This window comes from Sarcophilus harrisii, chromosome 5, assembly GCF_902635505.1.
Source record: "Sarcophilus harrisii chromosome 5, mSarHar1.11, whole genome shotgun sequence".
In the NCBI taxonomy this organism is placed as follows: domain Eukaryota; kingdom Metazoa; phylum Chordata; class Mammalia; order Dasyuromorphia; family Dasyuridae; genus Sarcophilus; species Sarcophilus harrisii.
Window position 1 is genome coordinate 237,100,682 of NC_045430.1, and position 27,182 is coordinate 237,127,863.

At 37.9% G+C, this 27,182-nt stretch overlaps 1 protein-coding gene across 1 annotated transcript in view; it reads left to right on the forward strand.

Annotated features, from left to right (window-relative positions):
- Nucleotides 1-10,169: 10,169 nt before the first annotated feature.
- CUBN (cubilin) overlaps nt 10,170-27,182 on the forward strand; it is a 282,752-nt gene continuing 265,739 nt past the window's right edge. The window contains exons 1-8 of the mRNA XM_031939914.1: nt 10,170-10,318; nt 10,782-10,911; nt 11,549-11,644; nt 15,115-15,153; nt 17,072-17,173; nt 17,874-17,977; nt 25,246-25,372; nt 26,572-26,740. Coding sequence (XP_031795774.1) covers nt 10,197-10,318; nt 10,782-10,911; nt 11,549-11,644; nt 15,115-15,153; nt 17,072-17,173; nt 17,874-17,977; nt 25,246-25,372; nt 26,572-26,740 — 889 coding nt within the window. The 5' untranslated portion in view covers nt 10,170-10,196. The remainder of the gene's footprint in view (nt 10,319-10,781; nt 10,912-11,548; nt 11,645-15,114; nt 15,154-17,071; nt 17,174-17,873; nt 17,978-25,245; nt 25,373-26,571; nt 26,741-27,182) is intronic.

The window sequence follows — 27,182 nt, forward strand, 5'->3', positions numbered from 1 at the left end:
AGACCTTGCATCTGTTACTAAGCTTACTCAAGCATGCTTTTTGCTTGAGCAAACTGCCCTGCTTTCTTCCCTCATTACACTTCCAGATCTGTACTCCTTTTGGTGCTTTCCTCTCCTCCCATATTTATTTTTGAAATATCTTACTTCTTTCACCTTCCACTCTCTGAATTTCCACTCATTTTTTGAAGTCCTACTCACTGCCACCTCCTGCAGCAAACCTTCATTATTTCCTTACTATCTTCATGGGGAAAAAAAATCTGCCCAGCACGCATTCTATCCTTTTCTCCCTTAAAATTCACTCACTTAGTACCTACTATGTGCCTACAATGGTGCCAGTAAATGGCATGGTATTCACCAGACACTTAAAATCTAGAAATATATTCATAATTAGACAAATTCACTTAGCTAACATTTTTTAAAGAGAAAGATTGACTTCAGAGGGCTGCAACATAGCCAGTAGGTCATTCACACCAAAATAAAATTTTGAGTTGTCATTTGGCCCAGCCATCCAGTTCAAGAAAGAGCTTTCAACTAAATTTTGTCCAGACAAATGAGCTTGAAAATTCTTGTGAAATAATCACTAGTGTAGGCTGCAATCTGGAAATGAACTTCTGAAATGAATGCCAAGTTAACATGATAATTGCTCAGTTTATGGCCACCTACTTTCGATGCTGATTAAGGCTAGAAACAGGAGAGGGAAATTGGAAAATGCAATGACTAAACTTGGCAGCTTTTTTTTTTTTTTTTTTCCTTTTATAAAAAGTACACCAGATCAAAGTCCTCACTCATGGACCTTGAAAGGAGTCATTTATCACTAGGTTGACCTTAACTCAATCTCTGTCTTTTTTTCTGGTATTTCTTTCTATGGCGCTTCTGTGTTATGAAGGTGGTCATAGAAAGCCACACCCACTCAAGTTTAGTACATCGCAGTATTTACTTTTATTAGTCTCTCTTGGGAGAAATCTTGGGATTTCACCCTTTGGGATAATGGTCCAGAAAGAAATGAATAATGCCCTATTCTACCTGTGGTCTGTGTGCTATAGAGAGGTAATTGAAAACTAAATGACAATAGAAAATGTCATGGAGTGAATATTACTAAAGTTAATTCTGAATATTCTGATAGAATCTTTGGGATTATTCAAGGGAATGGTTTCCATAACCTACTGGTAAACAGGCCAAAAAAAAAACAAAACAAAACTGCAGAGAAATAAAAGCTCTTATGGTATCAAGAAATGATGATTGAAATGGACTGTGAGAGGTTGTCATGTCTAATAACTTTCTCCTCTTCAGAACAAGACCTTAACCATGTTCAATAATATGTAATAATAGCATAATTTAGTACTTTGTTTTGCAAAACATATGATATCTCATTTGATCCTCACAACAACCCTGAGACGTAGGTGTTAATAATTATCCCCATTTTCCAAAGGCGCAAATTGAGCCAGACAGAGATTAAATGACATAGCTAGTGCTTGAACAGAATTGGAACCGAGTTCTTTCTCCAAGTCCAACATTCTGTTCATGGTTCCACTTGCTATCTAAGTCACATCTAGTGAAATATTAACAAATCTGGGAATGAAGGATCTTTGAAATCAAACTTTAAGCCAACCAATCAACAAGTATTTAAATTTAAAAAATTTTTCCAGTTACATATAAAACCAATTTTGAAATTTTTTTTTTAAATTCCAAATTCCTTCTTTTCCTCCTTACTCTTCCTCCATCCTCAACAAGCAGTTGTTAAGAACCCATTTTGTACCAATTCTGTATTAGGAATTGTGATGTGAAGACAAAATAAAACCTCTGCCCTCAAAGATTCTATCTGGGGAGAAGATGTGGACATATCTTAAGTATTACAAGACAGGTGCAAAATAAATAGAAAGGGATGGGGAAGGTGGGGAGAGCTTCCAGGATAAAAAGTTCCTTGTAGAAGGTGGCAAAAATCCAAACCAACCCCAAACCTCAATGATTCATAGAACACAGACAATGAATCGGAAGTAAATTGGTCAGCACAGTTTCCTTCCATTTTTACCCAGATGAACATAAATGATGTCCACTCCAAATTGAATTGAGAGAGATCATCTTTTCCTGACTCAGTGAGGAGTTCTATTATCTCAGACACCAAATATCCTCTTGTAAATCACTCTCTCTATTATCAAATCAAGAAGAAATTGTGATCACTATTTTTAAACTCAATTAAATTTTGACACTTATTTATACTAAAGCGTTCCCTCAACTAGTGTTTTATTTCTAGGGGATAAAATGCCAGTTCTGAAGTCAGGAAGACCTGGAGTTCAAATCTAGACTTTCTACCTCTGTGACACTGAACAGGTTGGTTAACCTGTCTACCTCAGTTTTATCTGGAAAATGGAGATAATAATTCCAGATTGTTGTGAGGATCAAATGAGATCATTGTAAGGTACAGTCCTTGGCACTCAGGGCTATATAAAAGTTATCTATTATTATTTTATATGTATTTTTATTATTCTCTCTTGGCTCTGCTTCCAATTCTCCAGATTTTTTTACTTCTACCCCAGGAGCCTTTTCAACCTGACAAATACCTCTTTTCAAGGAGCCTTCTCCCCATTCTCTCCTATGACTGGCGAGTTTCTCTCCAGAACCACCACTTGAAGAAGTGCTATTCCAGCTGAGCTCTCTTTTCTCTCACCTTGATTCTGATTCTCTGGGCTTACCAATCCCCACCACCTGCCTTCAGCTCCCTTTATGTATTGAACTCCATTTGAGGGCAAAGATTTTCCTTTTTTTTTTTTTTTTTTTTTTTTTGCTTGTATTTGTATCTTACAGTTTAGTTGAATGCCTACAAAATAAGTGCTTATTAAATGTTCTTTCTACAGAAATGAAAAATATCAACAGTCATATGTGGGAGGAGAGGGGAAGATACAGCTTGAAATTCCTCTACATCTGTCAGATGAATAGTAAGAATAAATCTGATTTATAACTTTTAGGGTGATTAGGGAATGGAGATAGTAGAAATGCTGGACCAAAGGGTCAGTCTTTGAACCCCTCCCTTTTAGGAAAGGGGTCTTAGGGAGAATCCCACTATTGTTAGCAGCATGATTGCTGCTAGAGAAATGGCCAGGAGTGGAGTAGATGCCTTTACCAGCTTCTAGGACCCGAATCTTATATTATCTTAGCCCCACGTTAACCTGGAGTCTGTGTCTTTTTCACCTTACCCCTGTTTTCCATGCTATACACCACCCTTCTCACCCTGAGCATAGGCTGACCTCCCACTTCACCTACCACTTTTCCAAGCCTCTCAGCTACATAATTTAGACTTTGAGGTTTATTTGAAGTTAACTATAGTTTGTGTTTAATGTTTATTATTACTAAAGGTCCCTTATCTAAACTCCTGGAAAGCATCCCCATATCTCTAATATATTCATTCTCATTTCACAGTCCTGGGCCCTTATCATCTCACACTTAGATAACAGCTCGCATTTATATAGAGCTTTAGGGTTGGCAAAGCCCTTCACCTAAGTTATCTGCTTCAATCCTCACAACAACCCAGAGTATAATAAATCTATCCTAGCCAACTTCCCCAGATGCAGTCTCTTTCATTAGTTTTTTCTAAGTCTTCTTTTCTTTCCAATTCTTTGCTCAAGAAGGATTCCCCCTATTGTATACAACATCAAAACTTCAGCCTGCTAGTCAAAATTCTCAATCAACTACAACTAATGATTTTTTCTTCCTTTTAACAAGGTTTCCTCTATCCTCCAGATCGAGATCTGCACTGGAATTCTATCCCTCTGGTTTTATTCATGTTCTTCATAGCCTGCTGTTGTCCCTTTGCTCTCTCATGCCCAATCCACATTTCTCTGTGATCCGTTTGCCATTGCCCCCTGCATCCCAGGGTGTTTCTTGATTAACCTCATTACAGATTATCTTGTTTCTTTGCTTTGAGTTGCTCTGGAGATATATACATAGATATCTTTCCTTACATACACACATATATGTATATATATATTTACATATAGATGTATAAACTCTTCCCTTAAATATACTGTTAAACTGTTATATATTACCTTGCCAGAATTATATTCTGATTTCATGTGTATGTGTGTATGTATATAAAATATTTGTTTGTATATATGGGTATATATATGCATATATGTATACACTTATAAATGATCTACAGATATAGATACATATACACACATACACATATATTATATACACACACACATATATATCACATACATATATGGGTAGTTAGGTGATGGATAGCTACCTTATCTCTCCAATACCATTGTAAATTCTTTGCTCTTTGGTAACTTAAGTATTTAATAAACTACGATAGAGACTGAAAAAAATTGATAGAAATTGGGAGAAAATAAATGAATGGGCAGTGCAGCACGGTCTCATTGTCAGAAAGACCTAGTGTGTTCAGGTGCTACCTCTGCCACACTGGGCAAGTCACTCAACTTCTCAGCGGCTCCATCATTTCTCTTTCCCTACAATCTACAAACATACCCAAAGTCTCCCCTTTCAATCAACCTTACTGGTCTTTCAAGTTATTATTCTCTCTCTCTCTCTTTTGGTTTCAAATTCCTTGAAAAACCCATTTACACACATTGCCTCCAATTTCTTTCCTCCTATTTGTTTCTCAGCCCATTGCTATCTAACTTCTGACTTTATCACCCTGCTGAAATCATCCTCTCTGCCTGCTAAGTTGCCAAGTCTTGCTTTTTCTACTTCTAGACAGTGTCACCCATCTATCTTCTGTCTACCTCCCATTCATACAGCCACCACCATAATTCAAGCCCTTATTGCTTCTCATCTGGACAGCTGTAACAGCTTTCCAATTAGCCTGCCACATTCCAGCCTCTCCTTGCTCCAATCCGTCTTCTATAGAGTTATCAAAGTCCTAAAGAACAAATAGCCCACAAATTTTTAATGACTTAATCTTGCCTTTAGGATAAAATACAATTCCCTCACTTGAGTATTTAGAGTTCTGCACAGTCTGGCTCCTGCCTACCTTTACCTCACATTATTCTCCTCTAATTACTTCGTATTTTGGTCACACTCACCTCCTGCTACCTGAATTTGGCTCTCTCTCCTACCTTTACATAGACTACCTTCAATACAGTTATTCAGTCATTTCTTAGTGACCCCATTTGGGGTTTTCACGAAAAAGATACTGGAGTGGTCTGCTATTTCCTTCAGTTCATTTCACAGATAAGGAAACTGAGACCAAAAGGGTGAAATGACTTTTCCAGTGTCATGCAGCTAATAAGTATTTATTAGTTATTAGTAATATTATTTATTAGTATGTTACTTATTAATAACATTACTTATAAGTAAATATTGATTGAACTCAGCTTTTCTGGCTCCAGGCCCAGCATTCTGTCTCCTGGGCCACCTAACTGCCTCCTGGGATGCATGTTTTGCCTTCCACTTAGGAGGTCCACTCTTAGTCCATTTATTGCCTTCCAGAATCTGTTGCCTCATATCCGTAGTCAGCTCTTTTCTCTGCTGTCCGGGTTTATATAAAATCTTTGACCTTTCAAACAGTCCTGAAGTAGGCTTTGTCTGCTGTTATGTTTTCTCTCTGCTCCCTAATGGATGCAGAAACTCCTATTCCATTGCTAGGCTATGGCCAATGTGGTTGGGGAGAGAGAGAAGAGAGAAATCCTTCATTTCTTCTGTGATCAGCAGAGACACCTACAACAGAGATGTCCAGTTCATCTTAATGGCCTTAAATGGCCAGAAAAACTCATGAGCCCCTTGAACCAGATTAAAATTTAATTTCAGAAATGTTTAACAAAATAAATAAAGATATTACAAACTAGATAATGTTGATTTGTATTTTTTTAAGTCAAAATGCAATAATGGGGATTATTTTTATTTGAATTTGACTCTATTGCTCTACAAAGCTGCCTTGACTGTGCCTCAGCTGATTCAGCTGAGCTGGGAAACAAATCATCTGTCAGGGACCAATTTGCCTTCATCCACACACACACACACACACACACACACACATTAATTTGACAAGTAGAAGAGTATCAACAACCTTGGGTGTCAGGAAAGATATCCAGGAGGAAGTTGCAGGAGATATAAATTTATCTATTTATGTGTTGTATTACACACACACACACATACACTCACACACACTCACATAAAGCTCCCAAAGTAGATTGTAGGCTATTTGAGGGATGTTGGAATCCTTTTATCTTTATATAGCCAAGATTTAGCACAGTGTCCTATACATCAATGACTCTTTCTAACAGTTTGCTGGATTTGATTGGATTGATTTGTATTCAGTTCCCTCTCTAGAAATTCTATCATCCTGTGTAGGCAGTATGGTGAGTAAAATCACTCATTCAATGGTACTTTTTATATAGAACAGGGATACAACTAGGATTTGGTACTTGGTGATATTTTGCACAGATTGTTTTAAAAGCATTGTTTTAATTAGGCCTAATTCTATTAGATTTACTATTAATATAAAAGAACCAAAAGATTAAGTCCTTAAATTTAGAAGGGGAAAAAAATCCTAATGTCCATCACTGTGTTTTTAAGAGCTAACTTGAAAAATTATTTCCAGATGTTAAGTTGGAAAACATGAAAGAAAATGCTTAGATTATTCATCAGAAAATATTTTACTTATCTTTTATATAAAAGAAGAAAAATTCCAGAAAAGAAGTGTTAAGAATACAGGTGGTAGCAATTCTAAATTCTCTTTATTCCACAGCAAAACCGCAGGGCTCTAGCAAAGTAAAAATGAAGTTGCTGACTAAGCCACCCACCCTTTTTTTGGCCTTCATTTTCTAGTTGGAAAGAAAAAAGAAGAGGAAGAAGAAGGCCCTGTGCAGATCCTGCTTGACTCCATTGTGCACCTTGCAGCCAGCGAGAGGCTATTGTTTCCTCACACTCTCAGGCCACGGAAAATCTTGATCTACTCCTAAAGCCAAGAATCCTGGTGAGGGGTAGTAGTAACAAGCAGCAGTGGTGACTGAGGGATTGTGGAGGATGCAAGCTCTTGGTTTGTTTGTGTCCTGGGCACAAAGCCCAGTGCCTTGCATTTAATAAATGTTTATAAAATTGTTGTGTGCTTGGGGGTAGGGGTGGGGGAACAAGGCTTCAAGAGGGTCAGAACAAATACCTCAGGCATGTGGATAGCATCATTGTTTTTTTGCCCCTCCAATTTAGACAGACCAATCCTTAAGTCGGAAAGTCTTGGATCTTTGAAAATAGTTCTCTCCATACTCAAATCAATGTTTTTCTTTTGTGGATGAAACTGGATGAATCAATCAGACTATCCATACTGATGCTCTGGAAATAGGAACTTATTTTTATAGCTGCCCACCACTCTCTACCTCTCAAATGATGACACTTCTGACTTGATTATTGATTTTATGTTTATTTTGTATGATTTTAGTTGAAATGATGTTAGGCGAACTGGATATGAAACTTTTATCTCAGTCCTACTTACTTTTCTCTCCCTTCCTTCCTCCCTCCCTTCCTCTCCCCTTCCTTCCTTCCTTCCTTCCTTCCTTCCTTCCTTCCTTCCTTCCTTCCTTCCTTCCCTCCTTCCTTCCCCCCTTTCTCCCTCCCTCTCTTCCTCTCTCCTTTACTTCCTCTCCTTTACTTCCTTCCTTCCTTCCTTCCTTCCTTCCTTCCTTCCTTCCTTCCTTCCTTCCTCCTTCCTTCCTCCTTCCTTCCTTCCTTCCTTCCTTCCTTCCTTCCTTCCTTCCTTCCTTCCTTCCTCCTTCCTTCCTCCTTCCTTCCTTCCTTCCTTCCTTCCTTCCTTCCTTCCTTCCTTCCTTCCTTCCTTCCTTCCTTCCTTCCTTCCTTCCTTCCTTCCTTCCCATATATGGACTCATATTTACTAGTTGTGGGACCCCAGGCTCACTTAACTTCAGTTTTCTCATCTATAGAATGGGGATCATAATGACATCCAACTTACGGGTTGTTAAAAGGATCAAATTAGATAATATTTGTAAGGCATTTAGCATACTATCCAGCATAAGGGAAATGATTTTCTCCCCCCCCCCCCAATCTTAGGTCTTTTGGAAATTTTATTGAAAAGGTAGTTGACATGTGGTTGATTCTTAACAGATTGAAAAATAATTTTTGGCATCTCATAACCTTGTGAGGAAAAGAAAGTTTATTTTTTCAGATGTTTTGAACCAATAGTCTAGTCTATATGAATCTATTTGGTAGATTTGATCCCTTACTTGAAAGGATTTAGGATTCTCCATAAATATCTTCTATCATCTTTCTTAGGTCCCTTTCAGGTGTGACTATAAAATTTTGAAGATTTAAAAGTCAGATGAACAGATATTGAGTACCCAGCATAAGCTAGTTTTATTGAGGAGACAACGATTACTGATGCATTTGTAGAATGCTTTAATTTTTGGAAGGAACTTTACATTATTTATGAATTTGAGCCTTAATCACAACCAGATCTGGTAGGTATGAAAGGACTCATTATCCTCATTTTATGAGTGAGAAAAAAATCTCAGTTAAGTCACATGACTAGTAAATATTAAAGGTTGGCTTGAACCTGGATCATCGTGACTCTGCCTCCACATTATATTTCTTTCTTAAGCCGTGCTGTTTAGAACCACACAAAATAGTAAATAATAGCCCGTGATAAATAATCGCAAATATTAAAAAAATACATATATATAACCCGACACCTGAATTATTTATTGTAAATGGAGTAAATTTATTGAGGAAAGACATGAAATTTTAGCAGTAACCCCTCTCAGGCAAGTGGACAAAGTTCCCATCAGAATAAGCACCAAATAATTTTGTACAAGTCAACCAGTTAGGGTATATACTTAATTTGTCTGTCTGCCATTCCCATTCTCCTGGAAAGCAAACTCTTCTTGGAGAGATCTACTTATATAGCTTTAGGGCTTCTGAAAAATATAAGAATTGAGAGCTGACATGATCAGGAAAGATTTCATGGAGGTGACATGAGATTGCTTTTTAAAAAAAAATAAAAATAATGGACTTTTTTGAAGCATAAAAAGGAAGAGGTAGGTCAGGTACAAAGAGTAGCATAAGCAAAGAAAAAGGAAGAGGCAAACTTCTGTGAATGAATGGATGGATGGATAGGTGAAACGACTGAAAAAGAATTTACTAAGCATTTATTATGTGCAAATCTCTGCATATACAAAAAGAAAAACAATTATAATGGCAGTGACAACGCCCATCAGTTTCAGCTGGCCATGTGAGCTTCAGGACTTTGAGACAAAGCGGATTGTAATTCATTTTTAAGATAATGTCATTTCTGCAGATAGTCATATCTGTTTCTGATAATGAGCTGTTGGTCAGGGCCAAGGACTGGCTCTGGTGGTGAGAACTTTATTTTTGCATCTCGGATTAACTGCCGATGAGGTGAAGGATGTGGTACCTAAAGAAGCAGTTGCCAGGTTCTAGAAGCAGTTACCAGGTTCTATCTCCACAGAGAGGTTGCTTCCCAGGATGATGGTTGCAGCTGATGCTGTGATGACAAAGAAATGGATCTCACCTTCACAGTAACTGGGTCCTTCTGTGCTGGCTGCAGAGCATAGACTACAAGGAGCATTGATAATTGGGTTGGGTTATTGCCAAGGCCTTTGGAAACTATCTCCATGAGGGTCTGAGGGCAAGTAGCCGTGGGGTTAGTTCCAGTTATTTGAATTACTTTGCACAAACTTCCTCCTTCTTCCTCAGGATGCTTTGTTCCTTTAACTACTGAAGACTTTTCATGGTGAGAAAAAATAGAGGGTAACATAGGTGATAAAGACAGATTGTCTTTCTTAGACCAATCTTAACACTTTTGAATCCCAGATTCCATGGGTCACTAAGATAAAAATTTGACAGAATTCATTAGGAAAGCTACTTCCCGTGAACCTTATTCTGGGTAATTTCCAGTGGCTTCTTCTAAAGTAGTTTTCTTCTATTGCAAAGGTCAAACAGATAATGATTAAATCAGGCACCACTTAAAGGTAGATTTTGACCTCTTGAAAGTTGAAGAGTACCCATTTAGATCTAAGATCATTTACCTTTCTCCTGGGAAAGGTAAAGTAATGTAGCTTTCAGGGGAAAGAAAGAGGAATGTGAGAACTTTGTGGCTCCACAGGGCAAAGTCCAATTGTGGAGCTTGCTGCTCTTCAAATTCAGACATTCATCCTGCTGGAGAACAGTCTGCTTTATCAAACCCTCTCAGGAGGGTGGTAAGGATCATGTCTTGGCCAGTTCCTCTTATTTGCCTTTTGGTTTTTTTATTGATACTTACAGGATTAGATGGTAAATCTGAGCAGCATGAATTGTATCGACAAAGGAGAAATATAAACTACCAACAACAGTGAGTACTTAAATTAGCCATTCTTGCAAGTTAGCTAGATTCAGTCCTTGTCAGACTTCATACCTATCTAGAAGAAGCAATGCAGAATGCAAAATTCAGCTTAAGGAGGATGCAAAAGAAACATTCTGCAAAGGACAGCACTGATTCTATAATGTCCTCCGTTAATATGTGAAAATATTTCCTACTCTGTCAATATTCCATTAATTAGTTTGCAAATGAACAAAGGTTCTTCAGATTCAGCTACTTCTCTGGAATATTTTTGTTATACACAGAATAATTGCAAGCAAGTGGGAAACTAATGGGGGAATCTGGAGGAAATCATTTCATTGGATTTGCAATTCAGGCAGATGACTTAAATGAGGATTAATAAGGTTTCTAGGACTTCAGTGGGAGGTTTTGCTGTGATAGGTCATTCATGACAAATCTACAACCTAACGATGCTTTCTCTGACTTGGTAACATAGGCCTCGTATGACCTCAGAGAGGGGCAACTTAGTATTTATTACTGGATCTGCCCAAAGTATTGAGTTTAGGACTGGAATCCAGGGGAAAGTTAAAATCAATGAAGAAGATCTTGGTGAATGCTTAAATCAGGTAATTTTTTTTAAATTTTGAAATGAAATAAATGTAAAAGGAAATATTCCTTGAACTTTTGCTCTGACCATAGTGAATGGAAGGAGAGAAGGAGGGTATATTTCAGAAATGGTGTAGGAAGGAGCTGGTGACTAGAGTAGTGGTTCCAGAAAGGAGAGAGGAAGCCAAGTATAACCTATAATTTGTGGACATATGCCCTAGACTTGGCAAAAATTCAGCTAGTAATGGAAAAGTCCAATGACAGAAGAGATGGGGAGGAGGAGAAGTGATAGATGGGTGGAGTTTGGAAGACAAAGTTTAATTTATTTAGTTCCCAGTCACAGCCTCCTTACCAATCGTAAGCAATCCAGTCATTTTTAAAGATATATTGGGGTTGTTATTATAGGAATATTTTATGCTAAAAATATTTAATGTGTTGTTTTTTTAAAAAATGAAATCGTGTAAAACAGTGTCATGGCTATTTTCACTTGTTCTTCATGGTACATGGTATTATGAATGACATAATAAGCTACAAGATCTTAGTACTTAGAATAATGTACTATTTCTAATATTTATTAATATGTAATAAAGTCCTTGTTATTCACAAATGATCATTCCCAGAGATTTCAGCATGTATGCTTTTTTTTTTAAATATTAGATCCAAAAAAACAAGAATGACATTACAGAATTAAAAAGGAGTGGCAGTGATCTTCCTCACAATGTTTCATATCAAATCACTCACCTCAGTAACCAGGTGAGTCTGACATTTCTTTCCTTTCAGTAAATGGCACTTCCCCTTAAATCAAGACTGTGAATAATTTTCTTTAAAAAGGGGTAAAGAGGGGTTCTGTAGATTGGTTCTGGTCTTCAATTAATTGTGAGTCCTATTGAGTCAAAATCTTATAAATCTGAGCACCATTGGCTAAGGTCTTTATCTACAAAATGAAGTAGGTAGGAAAATAACATGGAGCCTCTGACTGAGGCTTGCTTCATTTAATGGTCTGCTTCTAATCTGACCAACAATTATCTGAAAGGATATCAGATTGATTATTAATCTTGGAGATATGGAAATTCCCTAATGGCTATGAGAAGTTCAAGGTGAAGAAAAAGAATCAGTTAATCAGCATTCCACTTATCACAAGATCTTGCTTCAAAGTGAGAGTACATATAACGTAGAAAAGTGAAAGAAGGAATGAGACAAAGAAATACTCTGGTTTCAACAAAGTCATATAGAGAATTTGAAAATAAACAGTCCATTGCTTCATTCACACAAATTCATTCATATTCACACATGTTCTAACATTTGACATGATTTATTTCTTCCCATCACTTAATCTACTTACTGCTGTCAATCTCTCACCAATTACTATCAACCCAAAATATATAATATTACTTGCATCCGGTTTTTCCTCTCTTTTATCATCATACAGCTTTGGTTCTGATTTAATTGCCACCTAACTGGAATATTTCCATAGCCTCCTAGCAGATCTTCCTATCTCTACTCTTTCCCAATTACAATCTGCCACTATTAGAAAAATGTTGTTTAACCCATCAATCTAGTCACATCGTTCCTCTGCTAACAAATCTTTTAGTGACTTTTAAATTCCCACTCGGTAAAGTTCAAACTCAATTGCCTAATATTTCAAACCCTTAAAATCTAGTTTCAGATTTTCCTCTTAAACTACAGGCAGTGCTCAGAAAAAGACAAAATACTCCAGGTAAAATATGATGAGGGCAGAGTATAGCCTCTTCTTCTGGAAACTTTGTTCCTTTTAATGGAGCCCCTAAACTTTTTGGTCTGTCACATCACACTGCTTACTCATATTGAGTTCGTAGACCACTAAAATCCTCAGATCCTCTTCTGAACAGGCGTTGTCTGTACCTCCCTCTCCCACCTTATATTCTGAAAAATGATTTTTTTCTTGATATTTAAGTATAAGACTTTATACTTAACTCTATTACATTTCACCTTATTAGATGATTTAGCTAAGTATTCTAGTCTGTTCTTGAATATTGGTACTGTTCTCTCAGTGTGTTAACTATTGTTAGTCAATTAATAAGCATTTATTAGGTATTTATTATGTGCCAGACACCGTGCTGTGTGTTGGAGATACAAATACAGATTTTGCACCATCTCCATATTTGATGCACATGATATTTATTCTTTTATTCAAGTCATTGTAAAAAATGGCAAAAGGCACAAAGCCAACCACAGCTCCCAGGGGTCCTCGCTCGGAGACATGCTACTACTGACACTGACCATTCACAACCACTCCGGAAATCTGACCATCCCTCCACTTCTGAATCTATCTGACTATTCCCATCTGATTCATCACTCTCCATCTTTTCCCCAAGAAGAGTATGAAATAATTTATCAAAAGCTTTGCTACAATCTAAGTAAGATAGTACTCCCCTTAGGTATTTAGTAATCCTATCAGAAAAATAAATGAAGTTAGTCTGCCATGACCTGTCCTTGATAAAGGCACACTGGCTATTTGCAGTCACTTCCTATTTAGATGCTTGCCAACTTTCTCTTTAATGTTCCTTCCTGTAATTTTCCCAGTAGATTTACTGGTCTCTAGTTTGCAACCTGGTCCTTTCCCCCCCTCCCTCCCTTTTTTTTGGAAAGTTGAGACATTGGTAGTTATTCACTTTTGTAATATGTCTCCTATTTTCTAAGATCTTTCAGATAGTACTGATTGTTGCTCAGCAAATGAAATTTACTTGCTTGAGGTCTTTGAGGACCTCGGGTTATTCTTCATCTGGTTATCAACGTTTTTGTTGTCATTTTTATGTTCTCATTTTCAGGGCAAAGATAATTCTCCTTTGAATACATAAAAAAGAAAGAAAAAGAAAAGAAACAAAATATGAATTGAGCAGCTCTGCTCTTTCTTATTCCCAGTCTATCATTATATCATCTATTTCAAAAAAAGGTCCTCTCACTTCTCTGATTCTCCATTTCCTAACCCTCATGATGTTTGAAACCTTTTTCTTGACCTTATCTTTCTTACAACCAGCCTTAGCTCAGTCTCATATTTAAAATTCCTAACAGATTTTCAAGACCTTATTTTTGCAAATATAGTGTTCCTTTATATATCTACTTTTTTTGAAATCTAGGGTAACTTTTAGACTCCAAATTACTTTTCCTTTTCTATCACAAACTCTGGTAAAGTGTTCATATTCCTTCAAGGATCCCATTAAGTAGTGCTTGTTAGTGAGAATCAGCTCTGGAGTTGAATTTCCCCTCAATAATTCCTCCGTCTTTTTGTGACACTATCCCTAAGTCAAGTCAAGGAATTCTTTTCTGTTCTGCTTTTGATGGAGGAAGAGCTCCTAAATATGTTTATATAATTGAAGTGCCCTATCATTGCTTTATTCTGCCTCTGTGCTACACTTTTATTTGCCAAACTCCTTATCTAAATTTTCTTTCCTTTCCAGGTAGTCTGCAGCACACTTGTTTGATAAAAGCACTTCTTTCTTTCTTTCTTTCTTTCTTTCTTTCTTTCTTTCTTACCATTGCCCACATACTCTTTCTTCATCATACTCTCTTCTTCTAATTCCCAGATTTCCCAATATGAGTATACCTTCTTAATATATGATACTACTCCTCTACCTTTTAGGTACACTGTTCTTTTGAATAAGGTAAACCTATCCAGAACCATAGTCCAGTTATAGGCTTCCAAGTCTTAGTGGTTTTAGTTCATCTTTCTAGTCTTATCTAGTATCCTGATACTTCATACATGTTATATCCCAACCATGCTTTATGATTCCCAACCCAAACATACACCGGACAGATTGCTTCTATAAATCTGGTAATTGCATTATTCGTGTCTAGCATCTTTTCCTCCATTTCACCTGTTGAATGCCTGTTGGTCCTTTAAAATCCAACTCAGCTATATTTCTCCTAAGCCCATATCCTGCCCTGCTTCTTGTAGATAACAACCCTTCATTTTGTAGTTTTGATGCGTTTTTGTTTCCTTAATGTGTTTGGGTTATCCCCCAGTAGGGAATAAAGTCCTTTTTGTAGGGAAAGGACCATGTCTTATCTAAATTTTATGTCTTTTGCTATGTGTCTATCATAGTCACTTGGTAATTTGACACTAATAACTGCAATTAAATTGAGTTCATAATTTCAATAAAACATGAGTATTTGATAGAGGTCTGTGAACTGTATATAGGCAATTTATGTCTAAAGCACTTTCATTTTCCTATTTTTCTGGGCAGCTTATGGATCTTCAGAGGAGATTCCAAAGTTTACAGCAGGTAAGCTTTCAGTGTATCAAACACAAAAGTTTTTCTTTTGCTTTGAAAACACAATAGCATCCTTGATAAAACTATTGTCGGGGGACAGACTCACTAGGTCACCTTAGGGCTTGATTATGAATGACGTTATGGCTCTAAGGACTCAGGAACATAAGATTTTCCATTCTGGATCAGCTTCTTGGCTCATCCAACCTGTACTTTGGGGGCCACAATTATCCTGCTTGACCTAGACCTCAGAGGACAGGAATGTGTTCCAAAACAGCCTTATGTTTTTAAATAACCTCTTGTAGGTCTCTCATCCATGAGCCTAAGTTTTCAGCTGGTGTCATTTATGGGAGTATGGAAGTTAAAAGTGAAGGAACAACAATGTACCCTAGAAATTTACTACCTGTCTGGTCAAATAGATTGCATGAAATTGGATGGAGTCTTTCTCCTTCAGGCTGAAGGACTGCCGCCTCATTCTGAAATGCTGGCATTTGGTAAAAAAATCCCTTTTTCTTTTATCCGTAATCTTATTAGAAGAGACAACATGGCAATGACTTGTTATCTTTGGCATTCATCTTGGCATAGTAGAAACTTACTGACTGTAAGACCTTAGGCAGATATTTGTCTTCTATAAACTGTACTGTGCTCCTGTGTAAAATGGAGACAATAATGCCTGTTAGGGGTTTCTGTGAGATTCAAATGAGATAATATTTATGAATCTCTGGAAACCTCACAATCACATACAAGGTGTGCCAAAAGTCTTAGTTCAGTCTAAATCTGGACTAAGATTTGTTGTTTACCCTCATATATATGTGTGTATAGAAATATATATATAATATACACACGCACATATATATATGTATGTATATATAAATAAAAATATATATATACCTATATATACACATATACATATGCTATTATATATATGCCAGTAATTTTTATTAGTGATTTAATAGGCTTTCATATTAGAGTGCCTATTCTCAGCTTTCATATTTCTGGAGAAGAGGTGAGCTAATGCTCCATTTTTTTTTTGCAGGTTAATTGCGATAAATCAAGAATTAAAACCAGAGTTATTCAGACTAGACTTGTTCTTATATCTAAACGAAACTTTGCTTTGGTAAAACAAATAATCTATCTAGGAAATTTAAGAGAACAACCAAAGTTGTTCTTTCAGTTGCTCTTTCAGACCCCCGTACCCTCACCCTTAATGGAAATATGGTTAGACAAACTGATTCGACAGCAGAATATTTCCTCAAATGGATCACTTGCCACATCTTTAGAAATTTCTCATGAATCCAAAGATACTAAAGGTCTTAGGCTACAGAACTGATATTTAGCTCTCAGGAAGACCCCTGCAGGTTTTCTGGACAACAATGAGTCTATTTTGAACAGAAAGAAATCATTTGACCAATGGAGTGGAGAATGCATGTAAATTAGACCCATTTTATTCAAAGAAGTTCAGAATGAAAAGAGTCCAGTAAACTTAACCCCACCTAAGAAGGATAACAGTGGCGACTGATCAGATTCCAAATGCCCAGCAGTATGAAGAATAAGAGTAACATGGAAATGCAGATGGGGAACTTTTATTTGTTCCCTTGGTTCAATGATAACTTCTGTGATCAATAAATGCCTCAACTGAGACCACTTAGATAAAAATTCCTATTTATTCTTGATGTCTAAATATTGATTCCCTTAGGTGGGATGTGCTTTTTTAAAAGACTAGGATGAGAATCTGCTCCCAACTGTGCACTGCATTCGAATGTCAAAACACTGTGAAATTGTTAATATACTCAGTGGGATCAAAAGAGAACTGAGGAAGAATGAGCTAGAATCTGTTAGGAAGATGACTTTCTAGGAATAAGAGTTAGTGCCTGTCTGGGCATCCTACTAGTGCCTCAGTCAAACTGCTCTCCCTATATTTGTCTTTTTTCAGACAGTCCAAAGAAAAGTTTGCAGCAGTAACCCCTGTCAGAATGGTGGCACCTGCCTCAACCTACTCGATTCATTTTTCTGCCTCTGTCCCCACAATTGGAAGGTGAGTCACTTTGTTTCCTCTCACCTAAACAGTATGGAAAGAGTCAGTAGCAATGGTCCCCTAGAATGATTAGAACATGGCTAGTTCTTAGTAGGATGTTTCTAGAGCTATGCTGCCCTGGTATTGGAGCTGATTATAGTTTTCTACCTCTAGATGAAAACAAAGAAAAATATGGTTAGATAAGTTACTGAATTACCAAGGAATCAAGAGTACTTTCACCCAAAGATGCTTTGTAGGTCATGGTATTTTTCACCTGCATTAATGTAAAATGACTGAGCTTGGAAGGCCTTAGAAGGAAACCTTCTTTGTCTTCCCCATCCCATCCCACCCCTTTCCTCTGTTTCTGGTGATAATGATGATGATGATGATGATGAGGAGGAGGAGGAGGAGGAGGAAGAGAAGGAGGAGAAGGAGGAAGTGCTTAGTGGATACAAAGATTGCTGCTTCTTTCCTCAATCTTATTTGTTCACTCTCATAATTCCTAAATCCCGGGGTGTCTATTACCACAGTAGGATGAGGGCTTATTGACATAGGAAGGATTGACACATAATCCCTGTTCACAGTGGAAGGACCATTGCTTTGAGCCTATGTACATGAGGGCAGGTCTTTGAAAGTACTAAGATATATGATTGATTTTGGCTCTCTAAAACATTTCCTTAATCCACGCTGGAGATCAAATTTAATCTTTCTATGAACTCAGGGTCCTGTCTGCTCAGCAGATGTGAACGAGTGTGAGATTTATGCTGGAACACCTCTGAGCTGCCAGAATGGAGGCACTTGCTTTAATACAGCAGGAAGTTACAGGTAACCTTGGGCATTTTTAAAAATCAGGTTTTCTTGGGGGGAGCCTGACAGGGAACATAAAAAGTCTTATTCCCCACCTGTGTCATCCATTGTTGCCAATGTGATAGAGGTATCTTGGGGAGAGCTTAATGTTTAATAGAAATAGAGTAACAACTGGTACTAGCAAATGATAAGCAATCAGAGGGCTATAGAATCCCTGAGAAAGGGGCAGTTGGGTGGTGTAATGGATAGAGCAACAGCCCTGAAATCAGGAGGATCTGAGTTCAAATTTGGTCTCAGACACTTAACACTTCCCAGCTGTGTGATCCTGGGCAAGTCACTTAACCCCAGTTTCTTCAGGAAAAAAAATCATGGAGGTAAGAAGAGGCCTTAGAGATTTTTCAGTGAAGGAATTTCTTCTGTGATTTTCTGTCAGAAATCACTCACCTTCTGATTGAAAAACTCTGTGAAGCTCATTTCATGATTGTATTGAACCAACTTCTGGTTCTCTGGAATTTCCATCTTCCTTTGGAATTTCATAGAATTAGTCTAATCCTTTTTTGAAATGACAAAGAAATTAGAGATAGCAATGTTGTTTCTCTTGGTTCTCTTCTCCAGCTTAAATTTTGTCCTATTTATTTTCTTCACAAGTCATTCTTCTCAGACAGGTCATCATCTTGAACAATGAAAGGACACAGTCCCTTTCCCAGGTGTACTGAATTGTCCCCTTAGACATGATTCTAATCAGACCAATGGGTCTGGTATTGGTCAGTGACTTATCCCAACAAGCCAACAGGCTTTGACTAATATCCTGGTGCCCAGGGAAGGATGGAGATGAGCAAAATCTTATGGACAGATATTATTTTTCATAGCACAAAGGATTCATTAACGTGGAGGGAGACACCAAAAGGATAAATGAGATGAAGTATTATTAGCCACCAAGGGAGGAGTTTGCCAGAGTATCAGCTTCTTTATAAGCCTTTCTCTCTTTAAGTGTAGACTCCTTAAGTATCAACACTGATTTTTCAGCTTGCTGAACCTGTCACATCACTATGTAGCACTCTGAAAAGAGTGCAGGATCTAGAGTCAGGAAGATGTGAGTTCAAATCTTGCCTAAGATAATGACTGGGTGACAAAAGATGTAATAAATATATAATATAATAAAGAACAACTTCTTGTGACTTTCTTGTCACCTACTTTTCTGCTCATTTTCCAAGGAACTTTTGTATTGATATCTTTCTTTTTATCCTCTTCTGACTGCTTTATTGCCTTTCTGTCTCTGATAAATACTCCTTTTACCTTTTGGATCAGATATTAAACCAATAATTATCTGCCCACAACTGTTCCCTATCTTTGAATTATACTATGGATTGTATCCTTGCTGAGATCTTTACTTTGACTTGCCCCTTTCCCTCTCTGGCCCAGATGAGACCCAGAAGTCTCCTCACTTGTTAAGAACATATCTGAGGATGCTGGCAGATATTAATCAGTGGCAGGATTCCAGATAAGAACATGTGGGATTAGACTTGGGCAACAACATTCCATTATAATTCATGTGCCCAAATTTATTTAATTATTCCCCAGTTGATGAGCATTTCTTTTGTTTTCAGTTCCATGGTGCTTTTTTAGTACCTTTTTATAACTTCTCTCAACACTGGGCTTTAATTTCCTCTTCATATTGCTTGTTGAGTTTGAATATTATTCTTCTTAATAGAGAAAATGAAAGCAAAATACTGTAGAAATTGAGAAGTTCTTCCTTGTCAGTATTTTTCATTAACATGAACATATTTATTCCCTAAGCCATGGTCTCATTCTGCTTGTTCATCTTATTCTGAACATAGTTTAAAAGCCTATATACATATATATTTTATATATACACATAATTTTTTGCAAGTCTCAGCTTGTTCTGGGCATTCACCATATTTCATTGAAATTGTAGGAGGAAATGACCATGAGTTCAATCCACATATAAAGCAAGAAATTCTCATCTCTTCTGATAATTTATAGTAAACCTAGCAGCTTTTGATTTAAGATGTACTCACTACAGGCTGCCACCACTTTTATAATCCACACTTGGGCGATATCTGGGGCCTAACCTTTGCCTTCTTTTTAATTCTGTAGAAAGCCTGATCTTTTATTCCTTGCAGATATCCTTGACGAATAGTCTCAGGTCCTGATATTACTTCAATCTTTCAGCCCTATTTAGCTTTATTAACCCTCAGAATGCAGATTTAATTACATTTTCCTACTTCATCAGTGGTTGTTGGCAAATTGGGATGCAATATTGATAGATAGGTAGATAGATAGATAGATAGATAGGTGGATGGGTAGGTAGATAGATATAGTAAACCTTTGTAAACTTTAAAGCATTTTATAAATGTTAACTTTTTTACTGTTGTTATTATTATTGTTACTACTATGACTATGACTATTACTACTTCTACTGCCATCACTACCACTATGACTATTACTATTACTACTACTACAACTAGTAGTTGTAGTAACCATTTTGAGAACTTAAACCCTTTTCAGAATAATGTCTTTATGTGCCTAAAATAAACATAGGATTATTAAGTAAGCCAATTATATTGAAATATAGTAACAGAACAAACACAAGTTTAGAGCCTTTAAGTTATGGCAGGCCAGCTAATACCTAATTAGGTGACAAATTCTGAAAGTGGGAAGAGACTGGTACATTATACTAAAGTTTCCCATAATGCTTTATGATTTTCTTCTGCAAAATGAAAAAGAAAAAAAATCCAATCTCTTTTCAGCCCCCACAACTATTTACTGGCATTCCACTGGTGTTAGAATGCTTTGTCATTATGTTTAGGGATTTCAAAAAAATGTCCCCATTCAATTCATGCTCTTTGTATTCAGTGGTTAAAACTGTTGTGGGACATCGAGATTGGCTTTCCAGAGTGGTACAATTATTTCTAATTTTTTAGGAATGCCTTTTTTAAAAAGACATTTTAAAAAGTGTTATTTTAATAGCAAACCCTGAAGTGAGAAGTCCTATTGTAGCTAATAAGATTCCATCTATGACATAGGGATGAGATGCCCTATTGTAGTTTTTCCTGTAGGGAATCCATCAGCTTCAGGGATCCAGCTTTGGCACCTTGGTGAGGGAGGAAGGAAGTGTCATATCCCCTAAAACAAATTTCCTACTTTTTAAAAAGGAACAGTGGTACAAGTGGACAAGTAGGTGGGATTCTTTCTGAAGACATGAAGAAAATAGACAGAAGTGCAAAAACAAATGTTCAAAGCTAGCTTTGTGCAATTTCCATGATGAAACTGTAAAATTCAGGATCCTTGCTTGGACTGCATTAATTATGTGAGATTAAAGTGTCTTTCATGAAAAGCTTAAAAACCCTTTGGGAAATATAAGCAGAAATTCAGCAAAGGCAAAGGCAGACTGCATATCGAATCAGACCAGGTTGTACAAACTCAGTATTTGTGAGCCAGTTTTGTGCTGAGCTTTGCAGTTCAACTGCTTAGAAGTCAAGGTTCCCCCACTTACTTGGTGAGAAATCAGAGTTGGGCTCCTCATAAATCAAGGTGCCTAAGCTTGTTTGTGCCAGGGACTCTGTGGCAGCCTGGTGAAACCTATGTCCCCACCCTCCACCCCCTTCAAGAAGCAAGTCATCACAGAAAGAAATGCTAAATTTCAATTAGATCAGTGAAAACAAAAAGGCAATTTTTGTTTCCCATCCACCTTCACAAGCCCCCTGAAAGTGCCCATGGCCCAGGTCTATGGCTCCCTTGTTATAGAAGGGGGAATGGGATTCATGATTGTCAACTCCTTAAAAGATATGGTGCTTTATAAATGCTAATGAGTAATAGACCCCCTTCCACCCTCCTTGGCAAAATAGTAAATATTTCTGCCTCAGAGGATAAGGAAAATAGCAGAGTGAAATCATTTATTATCACTGAAGCTCTCTCTTATACCAAGAGGCCCTGCCCTGAGCAGCTTCAAAGGGACTATGCAATAATATTTTACTACCTCTCGATGCTGTTCTGGTCCCTGCTCCAGAGAGCAGGCTCTTTTGTTGTCCTGATTACTTTGGATTTAATTCATCCCCTGGGACTGGCATCCAGCTCTCACCCCCAGACGTTTTGACTCAGTTTAAAAGGCTTTGTAGCATTTTTTACTTTCTTGGAGAATCAGAATGATGGAAGTGGGGGAAGGGAGGAGGTAGACTTAAAAACACTCGTTAAACTAAAAGGATAGCCCTCAGACCACCCTTCTATTAACTAGGCGGTGGTTAGGTCTTAAACTATGGCCTCTGTATGAGTGAATCAGCTAGTTAGCTGGTTGTATTAAGATGGGACTGGATTGTAACTGCAGAAGTATATTTAACTTCTCCTGAGTTGTCAAATGTTCTTGAATTTGTTCCAAATATTAAGTGTGAGATTTTTTTTTTTGATAATGATTACTAGCTCATCCTAGAACTATTATTCCTTGATCAACCACCTTGTTATATTGGTATTCAATTGTTTCAGTTGTGCTGATTTTTCATGACTCCATTTGGGGCTTTCTTGGCAAAGATACGGGAGTAGTTTGCCATTTCCTTCTCCAGCTCATTTGACAGATGAAGAAACTGAGGCAGATAGGATTAAGTGACCAGAGTCCCACAGCTAGTCTGAGATGAGTGATCTTGGTCCAGCACTGTATCACCTAGCTGCCTTGACTCCAGAGCTGGCCCTCTAACCGCTGAGCCATCACGCTGCCCTATTTGGGGTGTTCAGACAGACTTATGCCCCTGGTGGGAGGATGCATCAGGCCCTTTTCAGGATGGTTCATTTACCTTTGGTATCTCCCTGGCATGTATCTCTTACCTGTGACGTGTCCAGTGGCCATACCCAGTAAAACTGTCTCAGCTGTTGGACTAAACCAGGTTGGGAGTGAACTTCAGACCGAGGGTGAGTTAGGGGGGAGTCTGCTCCATGCATGTTGAGACTCCCCCCTTGGAATGCCTGGCTGAGAACAGTGTGTTCCAGCAGCCGAAGCAGACTGTGGAGCACATCAAAGACACCCGGTCATCTGCTGCAAGGGCAGCATATTTAGGTCATTTTACAAGACTCGGAAGAAGAGTGAGGTAGACCTTCCTTAAGTCCAATTCACGCATGAGTCGAGACCCTGGGTTGTCATTGATCCTCTTCAGAAAGGACCAAAAAAACAACAAAGTTGGTGTTCTGTAATTATTTAAAGCTTAGGTGCTACTTGGAAAATACAGATGTGGTTATGGGAGGCAGGGTGGTTCAGTGGAAAGTACCAAAATTTTTGAGCTAGAGAGCATGGGTTTGAATCTTGATTCTGGCCCTTGTATTTAAGTGACCTCGAGGAAATATTTTCCCTTCTCCCAGGACCTTCATTTCCTTATATGTACACTTCAGTTTGGCCGGGATGAAAGAATACTCAGATCCAATAAAATAGCATACCATCTCCTCGAGGGCACAGAGTTCCATTTTTGTCTCTGTATTTCCAGAGTCTAGCCCATAGAGGGTACATATTCAATACTTTTTAAATTGAATTAGACTCTCTTTGTCAGTCATGGAAAGGATTAAATATCCAGTGCTTTATATTCCCAGAAATTCAATATAAATTCAATTTATATTCCTATAATTCAATCAATTTCCTATAAGAAAGGGGGAAGGAAGGAGAAAGAGAAATAAAGAGAGGCAAGAGAGAAAGGAAAGGAGAGGAAGTGAGGGAGAAGAGACAGAGAGAAGCAAGGAGAAAGAGAGTAAAACAAAGAGAAACACACAGAAAGAGAGACAGACAGACAGAGACAGAGAAAGAAAGAGAGAGAGAGACAGAGACAGAAAAAGAGAAACAGAGAGGGAGAGAGACAGAGACAAAGAGAAACAGAGAGAGAGAGAGAGAGAGAGGGAGGGAGAAAGAGAGAAAGGGAGAGAGAAAGAGGAGAGAAGGAGACAGAGAGAAGCAAGGAGAAAGAGTAAGACAGAGAGATACACAGAGAGACAGAGATAGAGATGGAGAGAGACAGAGGAGAAGAAAAGAGAGGGAGAGAGAGAGACAGAGAGGGAGAGAGAGAGACAGAGAGACAAAGAGAGACAGAAACAGAGAGAGATAGAGAGAGATAAGCAACAGAGATGGGAGAGAGGGAGGGAGAGAAAGAGAGGGAGAGGGAGAAAGAGAGACAGAGAAAGGAGACAGAGACAGGGAGATAGAAAGAGAAGGAGAGTGGGGAAGGAGAGAGAAGCAGGCAGACAGATCTATATATGAGTCTGGGGATCCATAATTGAATTTCCTTCTTAGATCCAGTGATTTGTTGTCATTAATCTATGGCATTATCTTAATGAGAAAGGCAACCTTGGAAAACATGAAAGTACCATTTACTAATGAAATAGCTATTAAACCATTATGTTTGTTTTGGGGTATCTCTGCTAATGCTGGATCAGACATCTTTCTTAAGAGTTACAATCTATTTTGATTTTTATAGCCTTTGCCTATTGATATTAGGAATTTTCCATGATTATTAGTATTCAAAGCAAACCAAAGCAAAAAACACTGCAGGCTGTGATTTGAAGAACACTGTTCCCAAGCTTCCATAGTTGACAACTATCCCTTCTAAGAGTTTACTATAGTGTTTAAAATCTCTGCTATTAGACAATCATTTTTGTGGGTTGATGGTCTTATATTATGGATCAGCAAAAGATTCCCTTCAGACTCAAAGCTATAAAACAAAGGGTTTGGGCTTCTAAGTTTCCTTCTGGCTCAAAATATATGATCTTATCATCCTGTGTGATTTTAGGCAAATTACTTAATTTCTTGGGGCCCAGAAAACTTTCTAAGACTATAAATTGCAGGTGAGTTGCTGCTCTCTGTTGGAAGATGGGGTATTCCCAGCAGTGAATCTCTAAATCAGTATAATCATAGGTTTTAACAGAATAAAATAAAAAAGGGAGTAGAGTCGTTCTGCAGCATACCACTACTAGTTCTTGGAAATCTAATCTTTGGAAGCTCTGTCTAGTGACCCGGCATTTTGGGAATTTTCAGAGTCAGTCCGACCTTGGTAATGAATCAATGGCCCCACTGGCATTGGATTTTGCTTGCTTTCACATTCAACCCATTGGACCATGAAGCCTCTATAAAAAAGACTTTTTCCTCTGAGACCTAAATCTGTAGCTTTTTTATTGCTGGCCTGTTATTTCATGGTTAGCTTTTAACACCCCTAATTCAAATTAATTTTTGTCCCAATGCTGTAAAGTTGAACGTGTGTTCTTGAAGATTTTGTGTCATGATGGTATAATGTAATTAACAGCTGCACCTGCAGACCTGAGAACTATGGACCCCAGTGTGCTTCTGCGCATAACGATTGCCACCAGGGCTCGAAAGCTCTCTGTGGGAATGGCATCTGTGAGGATTTGGACCGTGAGCAGATGGAGGTGGTGAGTTATTGCTCATGGAGTCGCTCTTCCTTGGACATAACTCCCTGAGCTGTTTATGAAACAGGACTTCAAAGACTTTCATTTCTACTTTGTGAATCTTAGAATCTTGGTCTCTCCCCTGTTGTGATGACTAATAATTATTCAATGCCAAAATTATACAAATGTCGATATCACACAAATCCTGATGTTATGATAAAATATGGTTAATATGAGTTTCTGGTTTTTTCTAGCTGATTTTTTGAGGGTTGTGTAAATACTACAGCCACTGGCTTCCCCTGATAGAGTAGTAGCTCTTTGAGGGTGGGAACTGGATCCTAGCACTAAGAATGATAGGTGCCTAATAAATAAGCTACTTTCATTCTGAAGACAGTGGCTGATTTGGTTCTTCCATCTTTGGCTACTGAATTTCAGAACATTCTCAGATTCTCATGGAATGTGTTTGAGACAGCAGTACCCTCTTCCCTGAACTTCTACTGGCTTCACCTTTTTGAATTTCGTTTTTGAATGTGTTTGGAAGAGTGTGTACTAATGAATTCATTTTATTCTGTTTTTTACTACAAAGGATTGGGTTTGGGGAACATCATGTTTTAATTATGGTGGCCTATATGCAGAAATGCAAAATTAAATGAACTCTTGTCTTCCAATTTATGAGAGGATGAAGCCATTCTACACTATGCTGGAGGAGAGTTAGTCATTTTTGGGCAAAAACAGTTCCAGTTCTATCTTTTCAAGCACATCCCACATTTTACCCATGTGACAGCCAACTGCTCCTTCCAGGTTCCCTGAGGAGAACTCTCTAAAGGAAAAACAACTGAGTTGACTTCTAGGAGTCTATGGCTGCATGGGTGTTTTTTCCTTAAATACATAGTAGACCAAGTTGATTGACTTTAATTATATTGAGTTACAGCTCTTGATTGTTGTTGCTTTTTCTCTGGCATCTTTTGGGCAAATGATAGGTTTCTCTTATTTTTCCAGCAAAGACGTTTCCTTTTCATATGGTCATGCAGAAATACTTAACCATATGAGAAAAAGGGGAGAAGAGAATCCCCTTAATTGACTTATGGAAATGAGAGGCAGATGATAACAGAATGTCGCATCTCAATGGAGGGTTTGTTTTATAAAGTTCAATATCAACTTGGTAATAATCAGGAATAAAAATTACTGATCATTCTCCCTTGTGCTCATACTCATTCTCTTAGCCCAAGTATAGATGCCTCTGTGATGCAGGATGGAAGGCAGAACCCCACGGTGTCGCCTGCGTAGATGATATAGATGAATGCAGTCTTCCAGATCCTCCCTGTTCTCAGGATCCTCTGGTGGAGTGCATCAATACCCAAGGCTCTTTCTATTGTGGAGCCTGCCCTATAGGTAAGGTGTTTATTTATTCCTCCAGCCTGAGGGCTAAAGGTGATATGTGTTGGTCTTCAGAGGTTAGGGAGGTGGGATTCTGAACCACTTTTGCCCCACCACTATTACCATGAAAAAGAGCTTCAGAGAACAATTTGGGTCATGTAAAGAGCAAAGTGCCAGTAACATGAATCAGTATAGCACTTTTATGTGGAGGAATCCAGATTACATGGGTCAACTTAAGCCAAGTGACAACTGAGATATGACTAATATAGATATAGATTTGGACCATAATAGAACTGGTCATCAGGTGGGTCACATATGACTTTGTGTTGCCTTAAAATAGAAAATCATCTCACTAACTGGGTCTTGGTTTCCTCAGCTGTAAAATGAGAGGTTTGTATGAAGTACAAGTAACAAAATGAGAGAGAAAAAGAGAGACAGAGACAGAGATAGAGACAGA